The following is an 18,923-nucleotide window of genomic DNA, read 5'->3' as shown; positions in this document are numbered from 1 at the left end:
GATTGTATTATGGTATTAACAATGATACGGCCTGATAGCCACCATCACATTTTTACCAATTATTTTTATAAGCGCAAACAAAACGGTATATTAGGTAAAGGATTCAATTAGAATATTATACCCTGTTATTCATAAGATAAAGCATTCTTTAAGTTTCGTCTCTCTCACAATACCAAATTTTGTAAAGTGATAGTGACAAAACATGGCTTTTATATAAATAATAGGGATAGTATGTAGACACGCAGATTCCGGTGGCCACCATTTCAATTATATAATGTAGTCACAGTTCACTACATAGTCAACTGTGACTACATAGTATAATTTGAATCTGTATTACTTTGGAATAAAATCCTTCATCTAACGTAAAATATTTTTTTTATTTTTCGCAAACTTGATAAAAATTGCGGGGCCAGTGTGCCACTAGGCTTAATATTCCCTATTAAATTATGGCAAGATGCGTCTAAAAACACATACCATGCATCCAGCATCCGGCAGTCTCCCTGCGAATATCTTGTTAGAAGCATGCGTCTTGCAATTGTTTATTTCGTCACACCTAGTCAACACGAGCTTAGTAGCCGAATAGACAATGATTAGTGATATAACAATATGAAATTATCTGGGGGTCTACCATGAAACATCAACACGTCATTGCGTCCACCACACGTTCTATAGACCGCATGGTACAAGATAAAAGAGACCTCATGTGGACGTTAGTAAAGTTCCACTGGTATGTATGTGTCGTGGTAGGCCTTCTGTCCATTGCCGAAAACTTGCGAGGATTTTCTGAAAGGCACAGCGCTAATAATGAATATAATTTTCAATTGAATCATGTCGGCCATCTATTCCGCGACATACTAAGAACGTTTATATGAAAAATAAATATTTACACATTTTAATTGACAAAGCTAACAGAATTTGTCCCTTTAATATTGTAATATTAGGTATTTTTTTGATTTTTAGTAATTATAAGCTGTATATGCGAAGCTGTCAATAATATTACCTCCACCGTCTCCAATTTTATCAGTATACAATACAATTATAGAACTTCTTAATTTCACAAAAAAAAATTGAAATATAAATATTTTTCACAAAAAAAAAAAGTAAAATTTTAAAAATTATAGAATACAAAAATGTTTTCCTGTAAACAGTTTTTAAGTACGTGGCTTTAAAATTCGATATTCATCTATGAAATATATGATTTCATAACATAACCAATAAAACAACACTATATATATATAAACATAACATCTTTATTTACATACAATTATGTAGGCACCTACATAACGTTATACAATTTCAAAATATGTTTTTCACATAAAATATATTCTTTCTTGTTTTCTATATATGATTTAAGAAGTTATTTACTGTTCAACAAAATGGCGTCGTCATTTTATAACCGACTTATATTTTAAGATACAATTTATTTTTCTTAATGTTGCTTTCCTTACATTTTATTAATTAAAGACCCGATTTCTCATTCGACAAGCAATTTATATAACATTTTTTTTTTTGGCAAGATAAGCAAAATTTTTAGCCTAGACAAACGGACGTTTTGATTTTATGCATCCAGTTTAGAACAGCTATATTTTTAAGTCTGTGTTAACTAGGCCTCATGCTAATGCCACGAATATGAGAATTCGCCAGGAAGTAAATTAATTAACTAAAATTTAAACCTACACAAGAATATTTTAACATGGTCAATATAATGAATATTTATGTCTACACTATAACTTTGTAAATCTAATTCGTAAGAATTTAATATTCCGACTACACTTCCATATGTTTGAAATCGATTTCTAACAGATGTTTAATCACAGCGTGTATAAATTTCTTTTGGATAAAAGGGTGACTGAGCAAAGGTGTTTGTGAAGCGGGATTTGAATGGAAGAAACAGGGTTGACCTCGAGAAACATATCGCAACCAGACTGCGGGTCTCCTTTGCAAGGCAACATATTAGGAGCACCCACAACCGAAGATCACCTTGTGCGACATGATATTCTAATTTAAAACATATTAGAAGGAGAACTAGACGCGAAAATGGAAAAGGAAAACACACAAGGTCTTATATGGAACAGATAAAGAATGGAACAAGATTAAAGTGACGATACTGACGACAATCACACATATACGTATAACATTGACGGACGATTGACGTCGTACAGGGAGGTAAAAACAATGGCTGGGTTAGAAAGAGATGGAAGGTACTCCACGCGACGTTATTAAATGATGAATGAAAATAGTCGAAGGAGGATATTGTAGGTGTAATCGGATGTCGGAGGATATACGCTTAAATGCTTGATCTAACTAAAAATCAGAGTCCGTATAACATATTGAATATCTTAAAAAAAATCTTGAAATTAATAATGAGATGAAAAGAAATTGTATCGAGCGGAATTTGAAACCGTTTTTTTTAGATACGTTAAAATGTTTATTGAAATCGATCCCAAACAGGTTTAAAATACCAATGTTCAACATTTGAAGTGGTTTCGAACTGCAGCTGCCTAAGAACTCGTGCGAACAATACTCAACGGGCCACACTAATAGCCGCATCGTGGCTCCGATGGACATAAACACATAAGATACTTATAAATAAATAAATATATTAGGACAAATCACACAGATTGAGCTGGCCCCAAAGTAAGTTTGAGACTTGTGTTACGCGATACTAACTCAACGATACTATATTTTATAACAAATACATATATAGATAAACATCCAAGACCCGGGCCAATCAGAAAAAGATCATTTTCCATCATGACCCGACCGGGGATCGAACCCGGGACCTCTCGGTTCAGAGGCAAGCACTTTCCCACTGCGCCACCGAGGTCGTCGCTTATGCGTTTTTCACAACTGAATGTTCTGTCTTATTTGAGTTGTAACGTGTATTAATTGTTGCAAATGAAAATACATTGTCTACTTCACGCCATTAAGGTATGCTTACCAGATATATTTAATATTATACATAGTTTTAACCTGGTGTAAACCCAACTAACCGATGGGTGTGCGCCGGGACACAAACTGACCATAAACGTTTTCACCCGGGCATAAACCATGTGTATAATAGGTATATTCTTTACGTATTCTTCTATTGACGTCACAAAGAATATTCTAGAACAACTTCAGTCGAAAATCACACTTCTAGATAAAATTTAACACTAACCTAAAAATAAGGCTTTGGAATTAGGCACATCGAAAATTTTACGTCTATTAATGTCTACGTCTAAAAAATGGAATGAGTTATACGCCTATTTACACCTCTAAGGCCTCGGCAATAATGCACATATTTTTTGACACTTCGCCTCCGTGTTTGCAATGCAATATTTAAAATATTGGGATACTCAATTTAATATGCGCCATTGGAGAAGCCAATAAAAAGTAGATACAGATTATGTATGGCTAATTTATATATTTAAATGTATTTGTTATAAATATCACACACGCTTTTTAACTTATTTTTGGAAATAATAATGAGATGATAAAATTCTGGAATCGAGCGGGAATTGAACCCGCGCCCCTGTCTATCCGGAAGAGCAAAGTCCCGGATCAGATTTTTTTCATCTCAATATTATTTTCAAAGACTTTGTCCAATTAATTTATAGCCATATATTTATTATGTTAGGATATTATAGACTACAAGCATTTGCCCGTGGCTTTGCCCGCGTAAATTTGTAACGGGAACATATATTTGCCCGATATTAAAGGTTGTCCTTGAGCTTCAAATTACATATAATTGGAAATTGATTTGCTTGATATAAGTTTATTTTGCCGATTGGTCAAGAATTTAATTTCAATGGCGCATATTATAGTGGCGAACAATAATGTAATTACCTAATCGTGTTTCTTAAATATATGTATGTATATGTATTATAAGCGCTAGTAAAAATTCTGTATAAAAAGCGAAGCGTTAATTTTGGCATCAATTAAACTCGGCTGGAAGATTTTGAAGTTTAATCACATGAACTTATCAACTAATGATTTTGCCGTGTTAGTTACTTTAATAGTTTAAACATATTATATTTTTTAGTCCGAAATTGTACATTTTCATGTTTACGAAATGCATTAAATATGGCTTATGTAATGTAAAACGATATAGAAAATATAATGCTTATAAATTAAGAATACTTTTTCGAATCTAGCTTACAATGGTTATTGAAAGATATTTTAATTGAAACAAAAAAATACTTCAGCCGTCCGCTGGCTCGAGTGGCAGATTGTTTTTGTATCGATAAATTTCACACGCGAAAAAGAAGGAGCAACGTCGCGGGTCAACTACATGGCGGCCAAATAATAGGTATACACTTTAGTTTTGTAATTTTATTCCATGAAATATATAATATATCAAGTATTCCTTGTTAAGTAATACTTTATATATAATAAGTAAGCATGGCCGACAGTTAAACATGGAAAATAACGTCAAATGTCCACCTCTAGCAGTACATCACATTTTCACACACTTCCTGCGTTATCTCAGTGACTGTGTCTCGAATATTTTGTTTTAATTGCTGAAGGTTCATTGGCCTGTTAGCATAGACACGTCACGTTCGATAGCCCCCACAAAAAAAGTCAGGAGCTGTTAAATCAGGCGGTCTTGGGGGCAAATCAATGTCACCGTTTCTAGAAATTAATCAAGCGGGAAACATTATTTTTAATGTTTCGTAAAACGTTTTAATAATTAAAACACGTTGTTCTGTCGTAAAATGCTCCATAATAAATTTGCCATATCTATACAAAGTAATTTTCATGCAACAACTGTCATATTTACCGCCAAAACAAAATGGCGGCAAAAAAAAGTTGTATACCTCAAAATTGGCCACCCTGTACTCCCGTCACACGCAAGATTTTTATACAAGATATTATATGGAAATGCTTTCATCACATTTGGCTATGCTAGCGCCTTGTCTTTGTTAATGCAACGGTTTAATAATTTAATCCGCTGGTGTCGCCATCTACGACGAGCTTCGTGTAACGTTCCCTTTTTAAATTACGTATATATGTACCCTTCTGGTGACCGTTGGGTCCGACGCGGAGTCAAGCTTGTGTGCGTCTCATTCACAAATCTTACGTGCGAAGGAGATGGAACGGATCGAGGAAAAACGGATAGATGCCAACGCTAAAGGACATACAGTGCCCGTCACGAGTCATTATGTGTGTGAAGTTAACAACAAAAGAGTGCGCAATATAACGAAAATGGTACAAACTTTTGCAAATACTGGTATTACCTACTTCTTCTAAATTTTGAACAGTAGATTGATATATAATAAGGTAGTTGCCAAGGTCAGAGAATTGTAAAAAATATGTAAAATCTAGATAAAATAGATATTCTTTAGGAATATTATGATAATTCATAGACTGTAACAATGCAGCTGGATCTAAATACGAAGATTTAAAGTTAATCGGAAAGTCCATTTTCAAAAAGTATGAAATTATAAAAATAAATTTTACCATCATAAATAACAAACATTTTGTAACAACTTTTATTAAGAAGTCATCACCATAAACGTAATATTTAATGTAGCTGACGAACAAACGAATATTTCTTCGCGAACGTTTTCGCACGTTGTGACGTCACGTTAGAGTATCACTTAGTATGGACCGTTTGGACGAGACCAAAAATGTGTGGTTTTATTTTTGTCATATCTTTGAAAGTATTGTCATTATCACAGTATTTTTTTCACTGGTGTTTCTAATAATATAACGGCCTTCGAATAGTCATAAAAAAAAAACATTGGCAACTAGCTTATTCAATCAAATAAAAATCATTGGCATTTTTGTACGAATTGTTACGAATGCGCATACTCATTCCGCAGCTAACTTCACAAAGACGCGAGGCGCGTTTTGTATCTTGCGTAGTATGCATGATGATCTGTGTAAGGTTACACAGCGTCGGTCGTGAGTTTGGCGTTTTTCTTTGACTCGCACCATCTCTATCGCACTTAATATTTGTGAATGAGACGGCTGGAACTCATCGCGGACGAATAAATATACCGATATTATAAAGATGGCACGTTTTGTCGCCATGATATTAAAATCGATGTTACATATAATTTTGTGACGAATACAATTAATGATATTTTTTTTTGCCATAAAAACATAAAAGTAAATAATTGTGGAATCCAATATTTAAAAGTAATTACAAAGATCAAAGCGGCGTCTCTCTGATTTTCAAATTTTCTGCAACTTCCTTATTATAAAACGTTTTTATAATAGAGATTATTACTGCGATTTTTATACGATAAGATAGCAGCACTAGCGTTTGGTGTCAATAACGCATTTGGACATTGACAGGTCTTCATGACAGGTGACATTGACATGAAACATGCGAACCATGGAGCTGCGGAGATACTGGAGCCCGCACCGTTAAGAACTTTTTGATTAAAGGTGCATGTATGTTGCTATCTCCTTCATCAGTGGCTCGGCCTCTCTTTCTATTTCTTTTTTCTTTCTTTTCTAAAGTATAGCTATACCTTACAACGTGCAAGAAAATAATTTTAATGCATAAGTATTTTTTTAGCAGCAATATATAATAGTTTTACTCATGGCTGAGGGTCGTGGTCATTACGTGGAATGAAACCCACACACATACAACCACTTTCTTGGCACTATTTAATGGAGTTGTTTTCCGTTGCGTTCTCCATTTCACACACAAGTTGAAAATCAACCAGTGTGCAGGTTTCCTCATGATGTTTTCCTTCGCCGGAAGCAAGTGGTGGTCGATGAAAACTACTATACACGAGTCGGATTAGTATACAAACACACGTGGCACGAGTAGGATTCGAACTTGCAACCTTTCGGTTGCAGTTCGTCTTAACCGTTACACCACCAATGTGGCCGTCCAAATCAAAAGGGACCTTACGGCGCCCGGCACTCACGGCACTACGCCACAATCGCCGTTGTGTATTGTGTATTCGAACAACGGCAATAAAGACCCAAGTGCCAGCCGCCATAAGGTCCCTTTTGGTTTGGACGGCCACATATGTACCTCGCATTAAAAAGTTCTTAGTAAGGGCTCAAGCAATTACATACAGCTTATAAGACAACGGTCTTGTTTACCGAATACACTAATGCCGCTATCTGACTTCGCGTAACACTCCCTATATAGTTCTATAGTAAATAACGAGATGACGCCACTTTGAAAGCCACTAAACGACCGAATCTTCATTCTTTTCATTGACAATAGTTCTCTTGAGGTTCAAAGTCGAAAGTTGTCCGACGGGCAAATCCGAATTGGAATAACTATTTGACCCCCTAAATTGCCCCCAACGACTCAACCCCCTATCGAACTCGATCTCGCTGCCGTCCCTTGAATCTGTTCCTATAGTGCTTGTACTTTTCATTGTATCGTATCTGCTCTCTTCCAATGAAGGCAGATCTATCACAACTGCTTCCAATGCCACGTCTTGCTTCAAACTCTGCTGCGATATGCTCCGCTTCATATTGCTATGATTCTCCAGATGTCTAAACAGATGTTCCGAAACGCTTTGCTTGTTAATCTTTTCGTGTTTCCGATAACTACGGTCTAAAGACGTCGGTTCTTGAATCACTTTCGTGGACATTTCCTTAGGAACATCATCGTAAGCCATAATAGGCGCGCGTCTCGGGTCCGATCCGCTGAATACGGAGAACCCGGACACTTTCTCAGATACCAACTTCAAATTGGACGTGGAACCGAATTTCTGCGCTTTTGTCAGTTTGTCCCGCTTTTTGACGGGACTAATGCTTCTGCGTCGATTCATGTGCGGTGTGTTCGATGCTGATATCAGATTGAGGCTAGTGCGCGATCGGGATAAAGATCCCATGAAAGATTGCCTTTGATGGTAAGCACTTAGCACATGTTGCAAGACATTTTTCGGCCATTCCACGTCTAAATATGAGGCTTTGTCTTCTATTGTCTGTCCGAATTTCCTCTCGTGGCCTAACAGCTGTTGTCTGAACTCCTCAATCAGTTTCTGTTATGGACAAATTCGGCGTTAGTCCGGTTGTACCGTGGGACGCCACAGACATTTAATTGCGTGATTTTTGAACTGGGACGAGTCTTACTAGTTCAACGGTTAAACAGTTTGTTCCACTAGACTGGGAATGAGGGGTTTATCCCTTAAAACCACTTTTGATGTTTTTTTAAAGGCGAGAATCGAACCATCAACATATATACTATTTTTTTTAATACAATAAAATATTTTTTCTACGACCATACAAGAGATACGAGTCATAATTGAGTTTGAGATCGGTTAAGGCGAGTTCGCGAGTAGATTTACACTGTTTAAAAGAGTTCTTTAGGCATTTCTTCTCAGCAGTGGTCGTTCCAAAATGCCAGTAGCTTGTGAGAAATAACTATTTAATATAAAAAATGACGTGAAAAAGTGCCTATGTGACGTGAAGGTTTTGTCTATGGTATTGCGAATATTACAAAATTTCTCTAACTAAACAAAGAAAACAAGAAAGATTATTTATAATTTTAACAGTATATAATCTTTACCATTAAGCGTTTTTGACTTTGTATGTTTGAGGCGGGTAACCCCCGAGACTACCGAACCGATTTCAAAAATTCTTTCACCACTAGAAAGGTGCATTATCCAAGATTGCTATAAGCTATATTTTGTCTCAAAATTCCCACGGGAGCGAAGCCCCGGGCAACTGGTGTATAATGGAGCACATCTAAGTTCGATTCTCGCCCAACGTTGTTCTAAACCTCCTATGTTATCCCCATCACCTGTTAGATCCACCAAAAGCATGCGAACATGCAAAATCCCTAAAGTTATGAACACGGGAGTTTATTGTTCACGTCAACACTCTTCTTTTTTCATCAAAACATTTGTTCTGTCGTCGACTAGAGAAATTATTCAAAAAAAAAAATAAATTGTTTTTGAATAATTTCTCTAGTTGACGACTAATTTGGTGATTTTGTTACATCAAAACAGATGATTCAAAAAAAAACTGTCACGATCACTCGGCAGTTGACGAATTTTCAAATTTTATCAATTTTTTGTACTGAATAAACACACTCGTAACTAAAATAGATTGTATTTTTTTCTATGAATCAGACGGAATTAAAATGAATATAAATAATTAACTAAGGCATAATTTTAGAAAAATGCTTTTTTGACTTTAAACAATAAACTCCACTTGGAAACTAATAACAATCTCATGCCAAAACATGCTTATTATAAAATACATGCATACATCTCGCTTACAACGTCGATTTATACAAATGGTGTGCGTTTAAATGTAATTTGGACTTACAAATAAAAATTATCACATATTACTCGGTATTACTAGTGATGGGAAAGTCTCGAGCCCTTTAGCCCAAAAAATGAAGCCTTTTTCAGCGGTCGTCTCAATAATACAAAAGGCTTACGACTAAAAAGGCTTTGTATGCCACTAAAAGCTCTTGGCATGTCCATCCTCCCATTATTCCCATAATTCTCACTCACCATCTTCCTGCCGTCGAACTTCGCGCGCGACTTTAAATGTTATTCCCAAAATTCCCACAAATACTAATGACACCCACATCGGTTCGTATGTCACTCCGGACTTGACCCCATAATCCCGACCAAGGCTAAATCACTTATCTCGCTTCGCACGTCACGGTTCCCGAAATTCCCAAAACAATTCCCACTCACCATCTTCCTGCTGCCGAGCTTGGCGCGCCACTCCCTCAGCTCCGAGGAGTACCTCTCCTCAGCGGCCTTGATCTTGTTGCTCTCGTGGTTGGTCAGCGCCTTGCGCTTCTCGTTCTGGTACTGCTCCAATTCGCGCAGCAACGCCTGGCGGGTGGAGACACTTCATTTTTACTACTTTTCTCTATATGGTGTTGCTAAAATACTTATATACAGTCCGACGGCGTCCACTAATCACGTGAGGCTTGGAGAGGGGAGGGGGGGAGAAGGGTCTAGTAAGATTTATTTCTCGTCAAACGCGCGATTACCCAAATTCAAATTCAAAACTCTTTATTCAATTTAGGATGATATACATCACTTATTGACGTCAAAAATTACTTAAACTAAGTCTACTGCCGGCTTCCAAAGCGCAGGTGAAGAAGAAGCGGCGCAACAAACTTCACCGCAGCCTTTTCTCCAAGGACGTCAATTAACAAATATAGGTCGTATACATATATTAAAAATTAGGAGGACGAATTTACATCATTACTAAATCGAAAAACGGCGTATTGTTAGTAAGAAACTATTAGTGTATACTAATAGTTTCTTACTAACAAAATAATAGTATTACACAGGATTACTGGTATCTAACGCATAACCTTCCAAAGGCGCATAAGGTACATAGAGACTAACATCTTTTGTTCCACGACTTTTGTCTAAACGTAATAAATAAAATAAAAAAAACTTTTAGTTTTAATGTCGTTTCTATAAAATGTTAACTCTATGTTAGATTCCGCTACATAACGCTACTGTACTGTCTCGTGTCGCTCGGCTATTGCATACAGTGAACATGTGTAGAATCGCAAAATAGATTGTATTTTTTGTAATATGAAAAAAAGAAACTACGAATCACGAAAAGTCGTAGAATAAAAGTAGCTTGTTTCGATGTACCCAAAGTAGTCTTTAGGAGGTTTTGCGTTTGATACCAGTGACCCTGTATAATTCACATGACGTATACCTATATAAATGCAAGTTATAACTTATTCATTCATTCGCATAGACACATACTTTATATAAAGAGATGGAAAATCATTCGAAAAGAAAATAAAAAACATTTCATGATTATTCGAAAAAAAATATTATGGAAATTTAGTAGAAGACCTCGGTGGCGCAGTGGTAAAGTGCTCGCCTCTGAAACGAAAGGTCCCGGGTTCGATCCCCGGTGGGGTCATGATGGAAAATGATCTTTTTCTGATTGGTCCGGGTCTTGGATGTTTATCTATATATGTATTTGTTATAAAATATAGTATCGTTGAGTTAGTATCCCATAACACAAGTCTCGAACTTACTTTTGGGCTGGCTGTAATATATTCATTTCTTGTTATGATTTTGATTTAAAAAAAAAACACTTTTAATGCAAATCATCCATTCATTCATTCACTCAGGAGACGAGAGACAGTGTGTATAATCATATGTTACCTCGCCGGCCGCCCGGAGCTCCTCTCTGGCTTTGGCGTGTTTGGTCGCGAGGCGCTCGTGCTCCGCGCGATACCGCCGCTTCTCATTCTCTTGGAACTGTACATTGAAATTGATCCTTAATATTTATTCAACGTCGAGGTCCCGGGTTCGAGCCCCGGTCAGGTCCACGTGGAAAATGTTATTTATCAATATGATCTGGGTGCTGGACGTTTATATATATGTATTTGTTATAAAATATAGTAAATAAGTATCAAATTTACTTTGGGGCCACCTCGAAATGGAGCCAAATCTGTGTGTGTGATTTGTACATACCTACTAATATTATAAATGAGAAAGTTTGTGAGTATGTATATGAAATTTGGCATGGAGGTTCCCCGGGGAGTGTAAGTGAGCACTGAGAGAGGATTCTTGGAAATTCCACCCCGAAGGGGGTGAAAGGGGTGAAAAGCGTTTATATGAAAGTTCTACACCATTCAATTGTTTACAACCAAATAAGGAATACGTGTTTCACATTTTTCTGAAAAATTAACCCTCAACCCTTCCAAAGGGAGGGTGAAAGATTGTATGGGATAAAATACAATTTTCAAGATAGAAAGCTGAAAATTGGTAAACATACTCTTCATAAATTTTTTTTTAAGGAATGACCGACATTTTACTATGAAATTCACGCGGGCGAAGCCGCGGGGAAAAGCTAGTAGTATATACTGCGACCACGGTGGCGCAGTGGTAAAATGCTCGCCACTGAACCGAGAGGTCCCGGGTTCGATCCCCGGTCGGGTCATGATGGAAAATGATCTTTTCCTGATTGGCCCAGGTCTTGGATGTTTATCTATATGTGTGTTTGTTATAGAATATAGTATCGTTGAGTTAGTATCCCGTAACACAAATCTCGAACTTACTTTGGGGCTAGCTCAATCTGTGTGATTTGTCCTGATATATTTATTTATTTAGTCAGACATCTACCAACTATGAGTCTCATGGTATATCCCGCAACAGTGGTGACCCCGTGACCGACGTAATATGTCGGTATCTTGACGTTGTAATTTTGCAAGCTCTTCAAATACAAGATACCTTTTTTAACAAGAGTACCCTCTGGTATCAAGAATATTATTAACTCGTTCGATGTATTCAAAAAACAATTAACCAGACATATAATTTCTACTTACTGAACTTTATACGTGACAACGAATATAATATTTCTTGTATTTTGTGTTCTCATGTAAGTGATGTAAAATATGTCTTTATGAGAATAAATGTTTTTAAACCAAAGACAAACAGACACACATACCTTCTTGAGCTTGTCCCTGTGAGGGTCCGCATTGCCGGCGGATATCCGCAGCGACTCCCGAAACATCATCTCCCTCGCTTTCTGCTCGGCTCGTATCCGCTTCGGCAAGGACCTCTTTTCTAACGCTTGACATTTGGCTAATTCCTCCTCTTTGCGGGTGTTCTTCCTACAAAAAAAAAATATTGTTTTATTAATACGTTTACGTTTAATATATTTATTCTTATTAATAATTACAAATTCACTTCACATGAGAACAACAAATAAGTCTAAATAACACTATCACTGTCCGATGTGCGCGTACAGATTTGCGTATCTTAGATAAGTGTTCGGGGCAATTACCCTCACTTAGAAAAAATATAACATTGATCGAGCGTCGAGTAATACAATGACGTATAACCAAGCCCAATGCAACTTTAGGCTAGGAAGATCTAATGGCCAATTTCTGAGCCGCAACAATTTAGTGTTCACCATCGAAACGCTAAGAAGAAGAACAGGCTAGTTGACAATTTTCTGTTTCAACGACTATTGTAAGGCCTTTAAATTATTAGAAACACGCTCCATATCCTCACGTGGATGTCGTACGAGGCGACTAAGGGACACATAGCATTCATAGCTGATAGGCAGCATCAATAGCATCCCCAAAGAGGGCTGACGTCAGACAGGCGGCCGGTTGTAAAATCATACCCAAATCTTCACAATATTATATTTTCTCATAAAAAAATAAACATTAATTGTATAAAAAAATGGCAAATAATAATGCCTATGTTCAATGTAAACTCGTAAAACGTTCGTGATTAAATGTTTGACATCGCATACTTGCTAAAGCATGTTGTCTCTGTCAATGGCTAGTGGCCAAATGTTTCTTGTGATGACTATTCGAAGCCTCTTATAACATTGAAACACCAGTGAAAAAAATACTGTGATAATGACAATGCTTTCAAAGATATGACGAAAATAAAATCACACGCTTTTGAACACGACCAAAAGCTCCGTGCTAAATGACACGAACAAGTGACGTCACAACGTGCTAAAACTTTCGCTAAGAAAGATATATTAGTTCGACAGCTACATTAAATATTACATTAATGGTTACGACTTCTTAATAAAAGTTACAAAGTTTTAGTTTTTTATGATGCTCAAGTTTGTTTTTATCATTTCATACTTTTTGAAAATGGACTTTCCAACCAAGTTTAAATCTTCGTATTTTGATCCAGCTGCATTGTTACAGTCCATGAATTATCATAAAGATCCTGAATATGTCTATTTTATTTATTTATTATTATTATTTATTTACGTCAGTCAGATTGGTATAAAAACTAATTTGACGCGAGGAGGATTCGCACCAGGACCTATATATTCAAATTCAAAATTATTTATTCAATTTAGGATGATATACATCACTTATTGACGTCAAAAAAAAAACTTTAAGTCTACTGCCGACTTCCAAAGCGCAGACGAAGAAGAAGCGGCGCAACAAACTTCACCGCAGCCTTTTCTCCAAGGACGTCAATTATTAAATGTAGGTCTTATACATATATTAAGAAACAGGTTCACAAACGGTTGTCTTAACCAAGAGACGTGTGTGTGTCTGTAGCATTTTAAATAAACATAATTTCCATACTATTCTATTCTAGACAAAAGCGTTGTGGTTCTCACCGCAACATTATGCTAAGAGGAGACCTTTAATATTAAATCTTGTAGAATTCTGTTTTTAAGTTTGTGATCTATACTATTATTATAAAGAGGTAAGCGTTTGTGAGTTTGTGCGTTTGGAGCGGGTAATCTCCGAAACTACCGAACCGATTTCAAATATTCTTTCACTATTACAAAGTTACATTATCCAAGATTGCTATAGGCTATATTTTATCTCAAAATTCCCGCGGGAGCGAAGCCCCGGGCAACATCTAGTATCCAATAAGTCATTTTTTTCTTTATACCTTTCACAAGTACTAAATTGTATAATGACTTTTTCTTACACGATTTCTATCACGCAGCACAGATAGCGCTTTGTACAAAACTTTCGATTCATTAAGTTTGTGATATCAAATATTTTTTCTTTCCATTCCTTAAACCATCACCGCTTTCAAAATTATCTAAAGACAAAGCCCAATTGATAAAAGTCTAAAATTCCAGATCTGAAATTTACATTTTGTCATGAAATCAATTGTTTATCGTAGACCGTAGTTTTTTTGTTCAGAATTCAAAAACTGACACAAAACAGCAGCCACAGTAATGATTTCTCAAAAGTATGAATTGCCTAAGCACAAAAACAACGTACATGGCGACCCTTTAACGACATAACCAGACTATATAGATGGTCAAATAGTCTTAAAAAAATAAAAAATCAATACTAAAATAAAAGGCCATAATAATAAATAACGAAGCAAAAATGACGGTACATGGCGACCCTCCATGACATACCTAGAGCACCGTAATATATGAGGTATAATGTCTTTAACCAATAACAAAACAATTGAAAAACGAAGCAAAAATGACGGTACATGGCGACCCTCCATGACATACCTAGAGCACCGTAATATATGAGGTATAATGTCTTTAACCACTAACAAAACAATTGAAAAACGAAGCAAAAATCACGGTACATGGCTACCCCTCCACATACCTACGGCAGCAGCGGTATATTGGTATCAGAGCTGTGATGAAGTACATTGTCCGATCAGCGCCATCTGGCTTAGTGTCCGTGACAAACAATCTGCAGTCAAAAGCGCAAATATCGATGTACTAAAAGTAAAATCCGTGCAATAGTTTTTGCAATTTGCCGCGAACAGACAGACACACGCGGCAGACGACTAAGTTTTATAACATGTAAGGATTATGGTTTTACCATATATTAAACTGTTACATCAATTTTGCGTGTGGGGTCCCTCAGGGTCATTCATTAGAACCATCTCAATTTATATTAGGCGTTCCTCAAGTATTAACACTAGATCCACTATCAAATATTATAATGAATTTTACCTTCGTATCTGATCCAGTTCCTTGTCATGCCGCACCAGCATCTGGTGTCGTCGCAACAAGAACTCCTCCTTTATTTGTCGCTTGGCTAATTGGTGCCTTTCGTGTATCTGTTTCTCTTCGAGCTCCCAGAACGCCGCTTCTCGGGTGCGCATTATCTGTTTGAGGAAGAAGTTCAAAAATAGTGTTGTGTCTCTGGCTCCCGCCCTAAAATTGGACCAGTCCATATCCACACGTGGATATCCGTACGAGGCTACTAAAGAACCCTTGACAGCATTCTCAAATAGGGTGGACGTCACGCTGTCGGCCGGTAGCAAAGTCACAGCCGTATCTTCAAAATTTAAACTGACCATGCTGAGAAGAAATTACCAGTTGTCTCTGTTGTTAATATAGTTCATATAGACTTTGCTGGCACATCGTCAATATTAATGTATTTAACGCTACAAACTACTAGTGTACTTGCTGCCTTTGCCTTAAATATTGTCCATCGTAAACTTGATTGGTTTGTGCTTTTTTTGTCCTATCAGAGCTACAAACTACTAACCCTATTGAGGAGGAATGAATTTTAATTGAAATTACCTATTGGTAAATATTGTCCATATATCCACATTTCCTCATCAAATTTTGTTGTTAAAGCCACAAACGACCTCGGTGTCGCAGTGGTGAAGCGCTTGCCTCTGTACCGAGAGGTCCCGGGTTCGATCCCCGGTCGGGTCATGATGGAAAATGACCTTTTTCTGATTGGCCCGGGTCTTGGATGTTTATCTATATATGTATTTGTTATAAAATATAGTATCGTTGAGTTAGTATCCCGTAACACAAGTCTCGAACTTACTTTGGGGCCAGCTCAATCTGTGTGTGATATGTGCTAATATATTTATTTAAACCAATAGAGTACCTGTTGCCTTTGTTGCAAATACTGTCGGTCGGCCAGAGCTTGCCGATCGCGGTGATTGTCGTGTATCCTTCTGAGAACAGAGTCGGAAGCTTCGGCTAAGCTCGCGACGAAAGCTTTCTCCCTCTCCGCGTGTTCCGCGTCGAGTCTGACGCGCCGCTGTCTGTAAGCTTCCTTGCGACGGTCTTTGGCCACTAGTTCGACTTCCTGTGGACAATTATTAGGTATGTTATGCGTAAACAATTGCTTTTTTATCCCCCGTCGAAAAAAAGGGTTTGTTATAAATTCAACGTGTCTGTCTGGACGACACGATTTTGACTTCCTGTGGACAATAATTAGGTATATTACGTGTAAACAATTGCGTTTTTATCCCCCGTCGAAAAAAAGGGTTTGTTATAAATTCAACGTGTCTGTCTGGACGACACGATTTTGACTTCCTGTGGACAATAATTAGGTATATTACGTGTAAACAATTGCGTTTTTATCCCCCGACGAAAAAAAGGGGTTGCAACTCCTAAACGGATGACACGATCTTTTTTTGTGTCATAGATAATTTTATCCCGAGTGTTCCGAGAGTTGTGTTTCGTGAAAATCTGTTCGACCGTTCAAAAGCTGTAGCGAAATGAATATTGTTAATATTTTACAATTTGTTTAATATTCAATTAATAAACTTCCGAAATACTCGAAAATTACAAGCATGTCTCGGGTGGAATCTTGCAACTCAATTTTAAAGCAAACACCTTCAACCGACTGAGCTGACATTTTGTACACATGTTCGGTGCATCCGGGCACAGCTCCAGACGTGGGAACTCTTCAACGGTTTATTGTTCGGATACGAGTCTAGGAGCTAGCCTATATAGTCTAGGAGTCAGTGCACATAGTCTAGGAGCTAGCTTAAATATATATGTTAGGAATAAATATATATTTCTAATATATATACTATTATATAGGTTTAAATAGTATTTAATAGCTTAAATAGTGTTTACAACATGTGGGGTGCCTCTATATTCATTAGCTCACAGATTTTAAATAAAGGTATTATTGATAGATAAGACAGAGTATTTATTATAACAGGACATATAGAAAGTGAACCTGTTTGAGCAGCCGCAGCTCCTGCTTGAGCGTGTCCCGGAAGTGGCGCAGATCGCGCTCGTGCTCCGCGCGCAGCCGCTTGAGCGCCAGCCGCAGCTCCGCCTCCAGCTGCAGCTCCGCGCGCTCAGCGCTCGCTCGCTGTGCGCGCGCCAGCGTCTCCAGCTCCGACGCGTGCGCGCGCGACAGCGACGCTTGCTCCGCTTCGAATCTGTCGTGACACCAGTAACCAACCCCCAATATTCATTATCATTCCACTTCTAATTTCATCTAAATCGGCCCAGTCATTTTCGCATTTATACATTACAAATACAAATCTTCTCTCTTCACGTCGAGCTGTGGTGGTGTAATGGTTAAGACGCCCGTCTGTAGATCGAAAGGTCCTAGGTTTGAATCCTACTCGTGCCACACGAATTTGTACATCAATCTGACTCATGTATAGTATTCATCGACCACCACTTGCTTCCGGTGAAGGTAAACGTCGTGAGGAAACCTGCACACTGGCTGATTATTATTAACTTGTGTGTGAAATGGAGAAGACAATTTCAAACCACTCCATCACGTAATGATTTCATTTCACGTAATGACCACGACCCTCAGCCACGAGGAACACGACAATGAAGAAGAGTTTCGAGTCATACCTCTTGTCTTGCTGTTCCCTCAGCTGCGTCTCCTTGGCGTTGAGGTCCTGGAACTGCTTCTGCTCCTGCTTCTGCAGCATCTTGATCTCGCGCAGCTCCTGCTTGCGCAGCGCGTGGTCGTCCCACGTGCGCCCGCTCTCCTCGTCGCCCCATATCACCTGAGATACAAATTCAAATTCAAATCATTTATTCAGAAATTAGACCTTCACAGGCACTTTTTCTCGTCAATCTTTATATTTATAGTTATTTCTCACAAGCTACAAACTACTGGCATTTCGGAACGACCACTGCTGAGAAGAAATGCCGAAAGAAACTCATTTGAACAGCGTTGGTCCCTATCATGCCAGATCGGCTTACCATTATTGTTTCTTACAATGTTTTTCTCTAATAATATATAAAAGTACATAATGTACATAGTCAAAAGGTATATCAAAACAGGTTATGATTGTGATCCGAGTGCTGATTATAATATATATTTTTTTATTTATTTATTTATTTATTTGGACTGCCAGAGAAAATTACAATATTTCTTACACAATTACATAAGTACATACATTTCAAAAGTAAAATTCTATTGAAGGCTGCCACATCAAGCTTAAACAGGCGGACGAAAAGAAAATTAATTATAGATATAATATTAATATGTCAGACATCAAATTAACAATTTAAAATTAAGGTATTGAAATTAAATTAAATTAAATTACAAAACAAACTAATAAAACATAAACAAACAGATCACAATACATAAACAACCTAAAACAAGGTGGGCACAACACAAGTCAAGACTATGCTTCCCTCAACAGCTCAGTCACTTTTGATCGGAACCGCTGGAAGGAATCGTGAAAGATGTCTAGCTTGTCATGCAATCGATTGTAAGCGGCCGGCAAGCGATATATTGCAGCATGCGTTAGAACGTTAGTGCGGGCTAGAGGCTTACTGAGTAAAGCTGGAGCTGGATGGCG

General features: G+C 37.4%; 1 protein-coding gene across 6 annotated transcripts in view; it reads right to left on the bottom strand.

Annotated features, from left to right (window-relative positions):
- LOC128682568 (serine/threonine-protein kinase 10) overlaps positions 1–18,923 on the bottom strand; it is a 76,909-nt gene that overhangs the window by 9,271 nt on the left and 48,715 nt on the right. For 4 of the 6 annotated variants that reach the window (XM_053767368.1, XM_053767370.1, XM_053767371.1 and 1 more), the window contains 8 exons: positions 17,962–18,119; positions 17,324–17,531; positions 16,235–16,438; positions 15,340–15,494; positions 12,361–12,526; positions 11,073–11,168; positions 9,618–9,761; positions 1,229–7,946 (listed from right to left, as the gene is read on the bottom strand). In XM_053767368.1, the coding sequence (XP_053623343.1) occupies positions 7,140–7,946; positions 9,618–9,761; positions 11,073–11,168; positions 12,361–12,526; positions 15,340–15,494; positions 16,235–16,438; positions 17,324–17,531; positions 17,962–18,119 (1,938 nt within the window). In that variant the 3' untranslated portion in view covers positions 1,229–7,139. Of the gene's footprint in view, positions 1–1,228; positions 7,947–9,617; positions 9,762–11,072; positions 11,169–12,360; positions 12,527–15,339; positions 15,495–16,234; positions 16,439–17,323; positions 17,532–17,961; positions 18,120–18,923 lie in introns of those variants that run through there. The other 2 variants (XM_053767372.2, XM_053767373.1) reach the window with 1 other exon arrangement.

This window comes from Plodia interpunctella, chromosome 30 (genome assembly GCF_027563975.2).
Source record: "Plodia interpunctella isolate USDA-ARS_2022_Savannah chromosome 30, ilPloInte3.2, whole genome shotgun sequence".
In the NCBI taxonomy this organism is placed as follows: domain Eukaryota; kingdom Metazoa; phylum Arthropoda; class Insecta; order Lepidoptera; family Pyralidae; genus Plodia; species Plodia interpunctella.
Note: the sequence above shows the minus strand (reverse complement) of the source record. Positions and strands in the feature narration are given on the sequence as shown.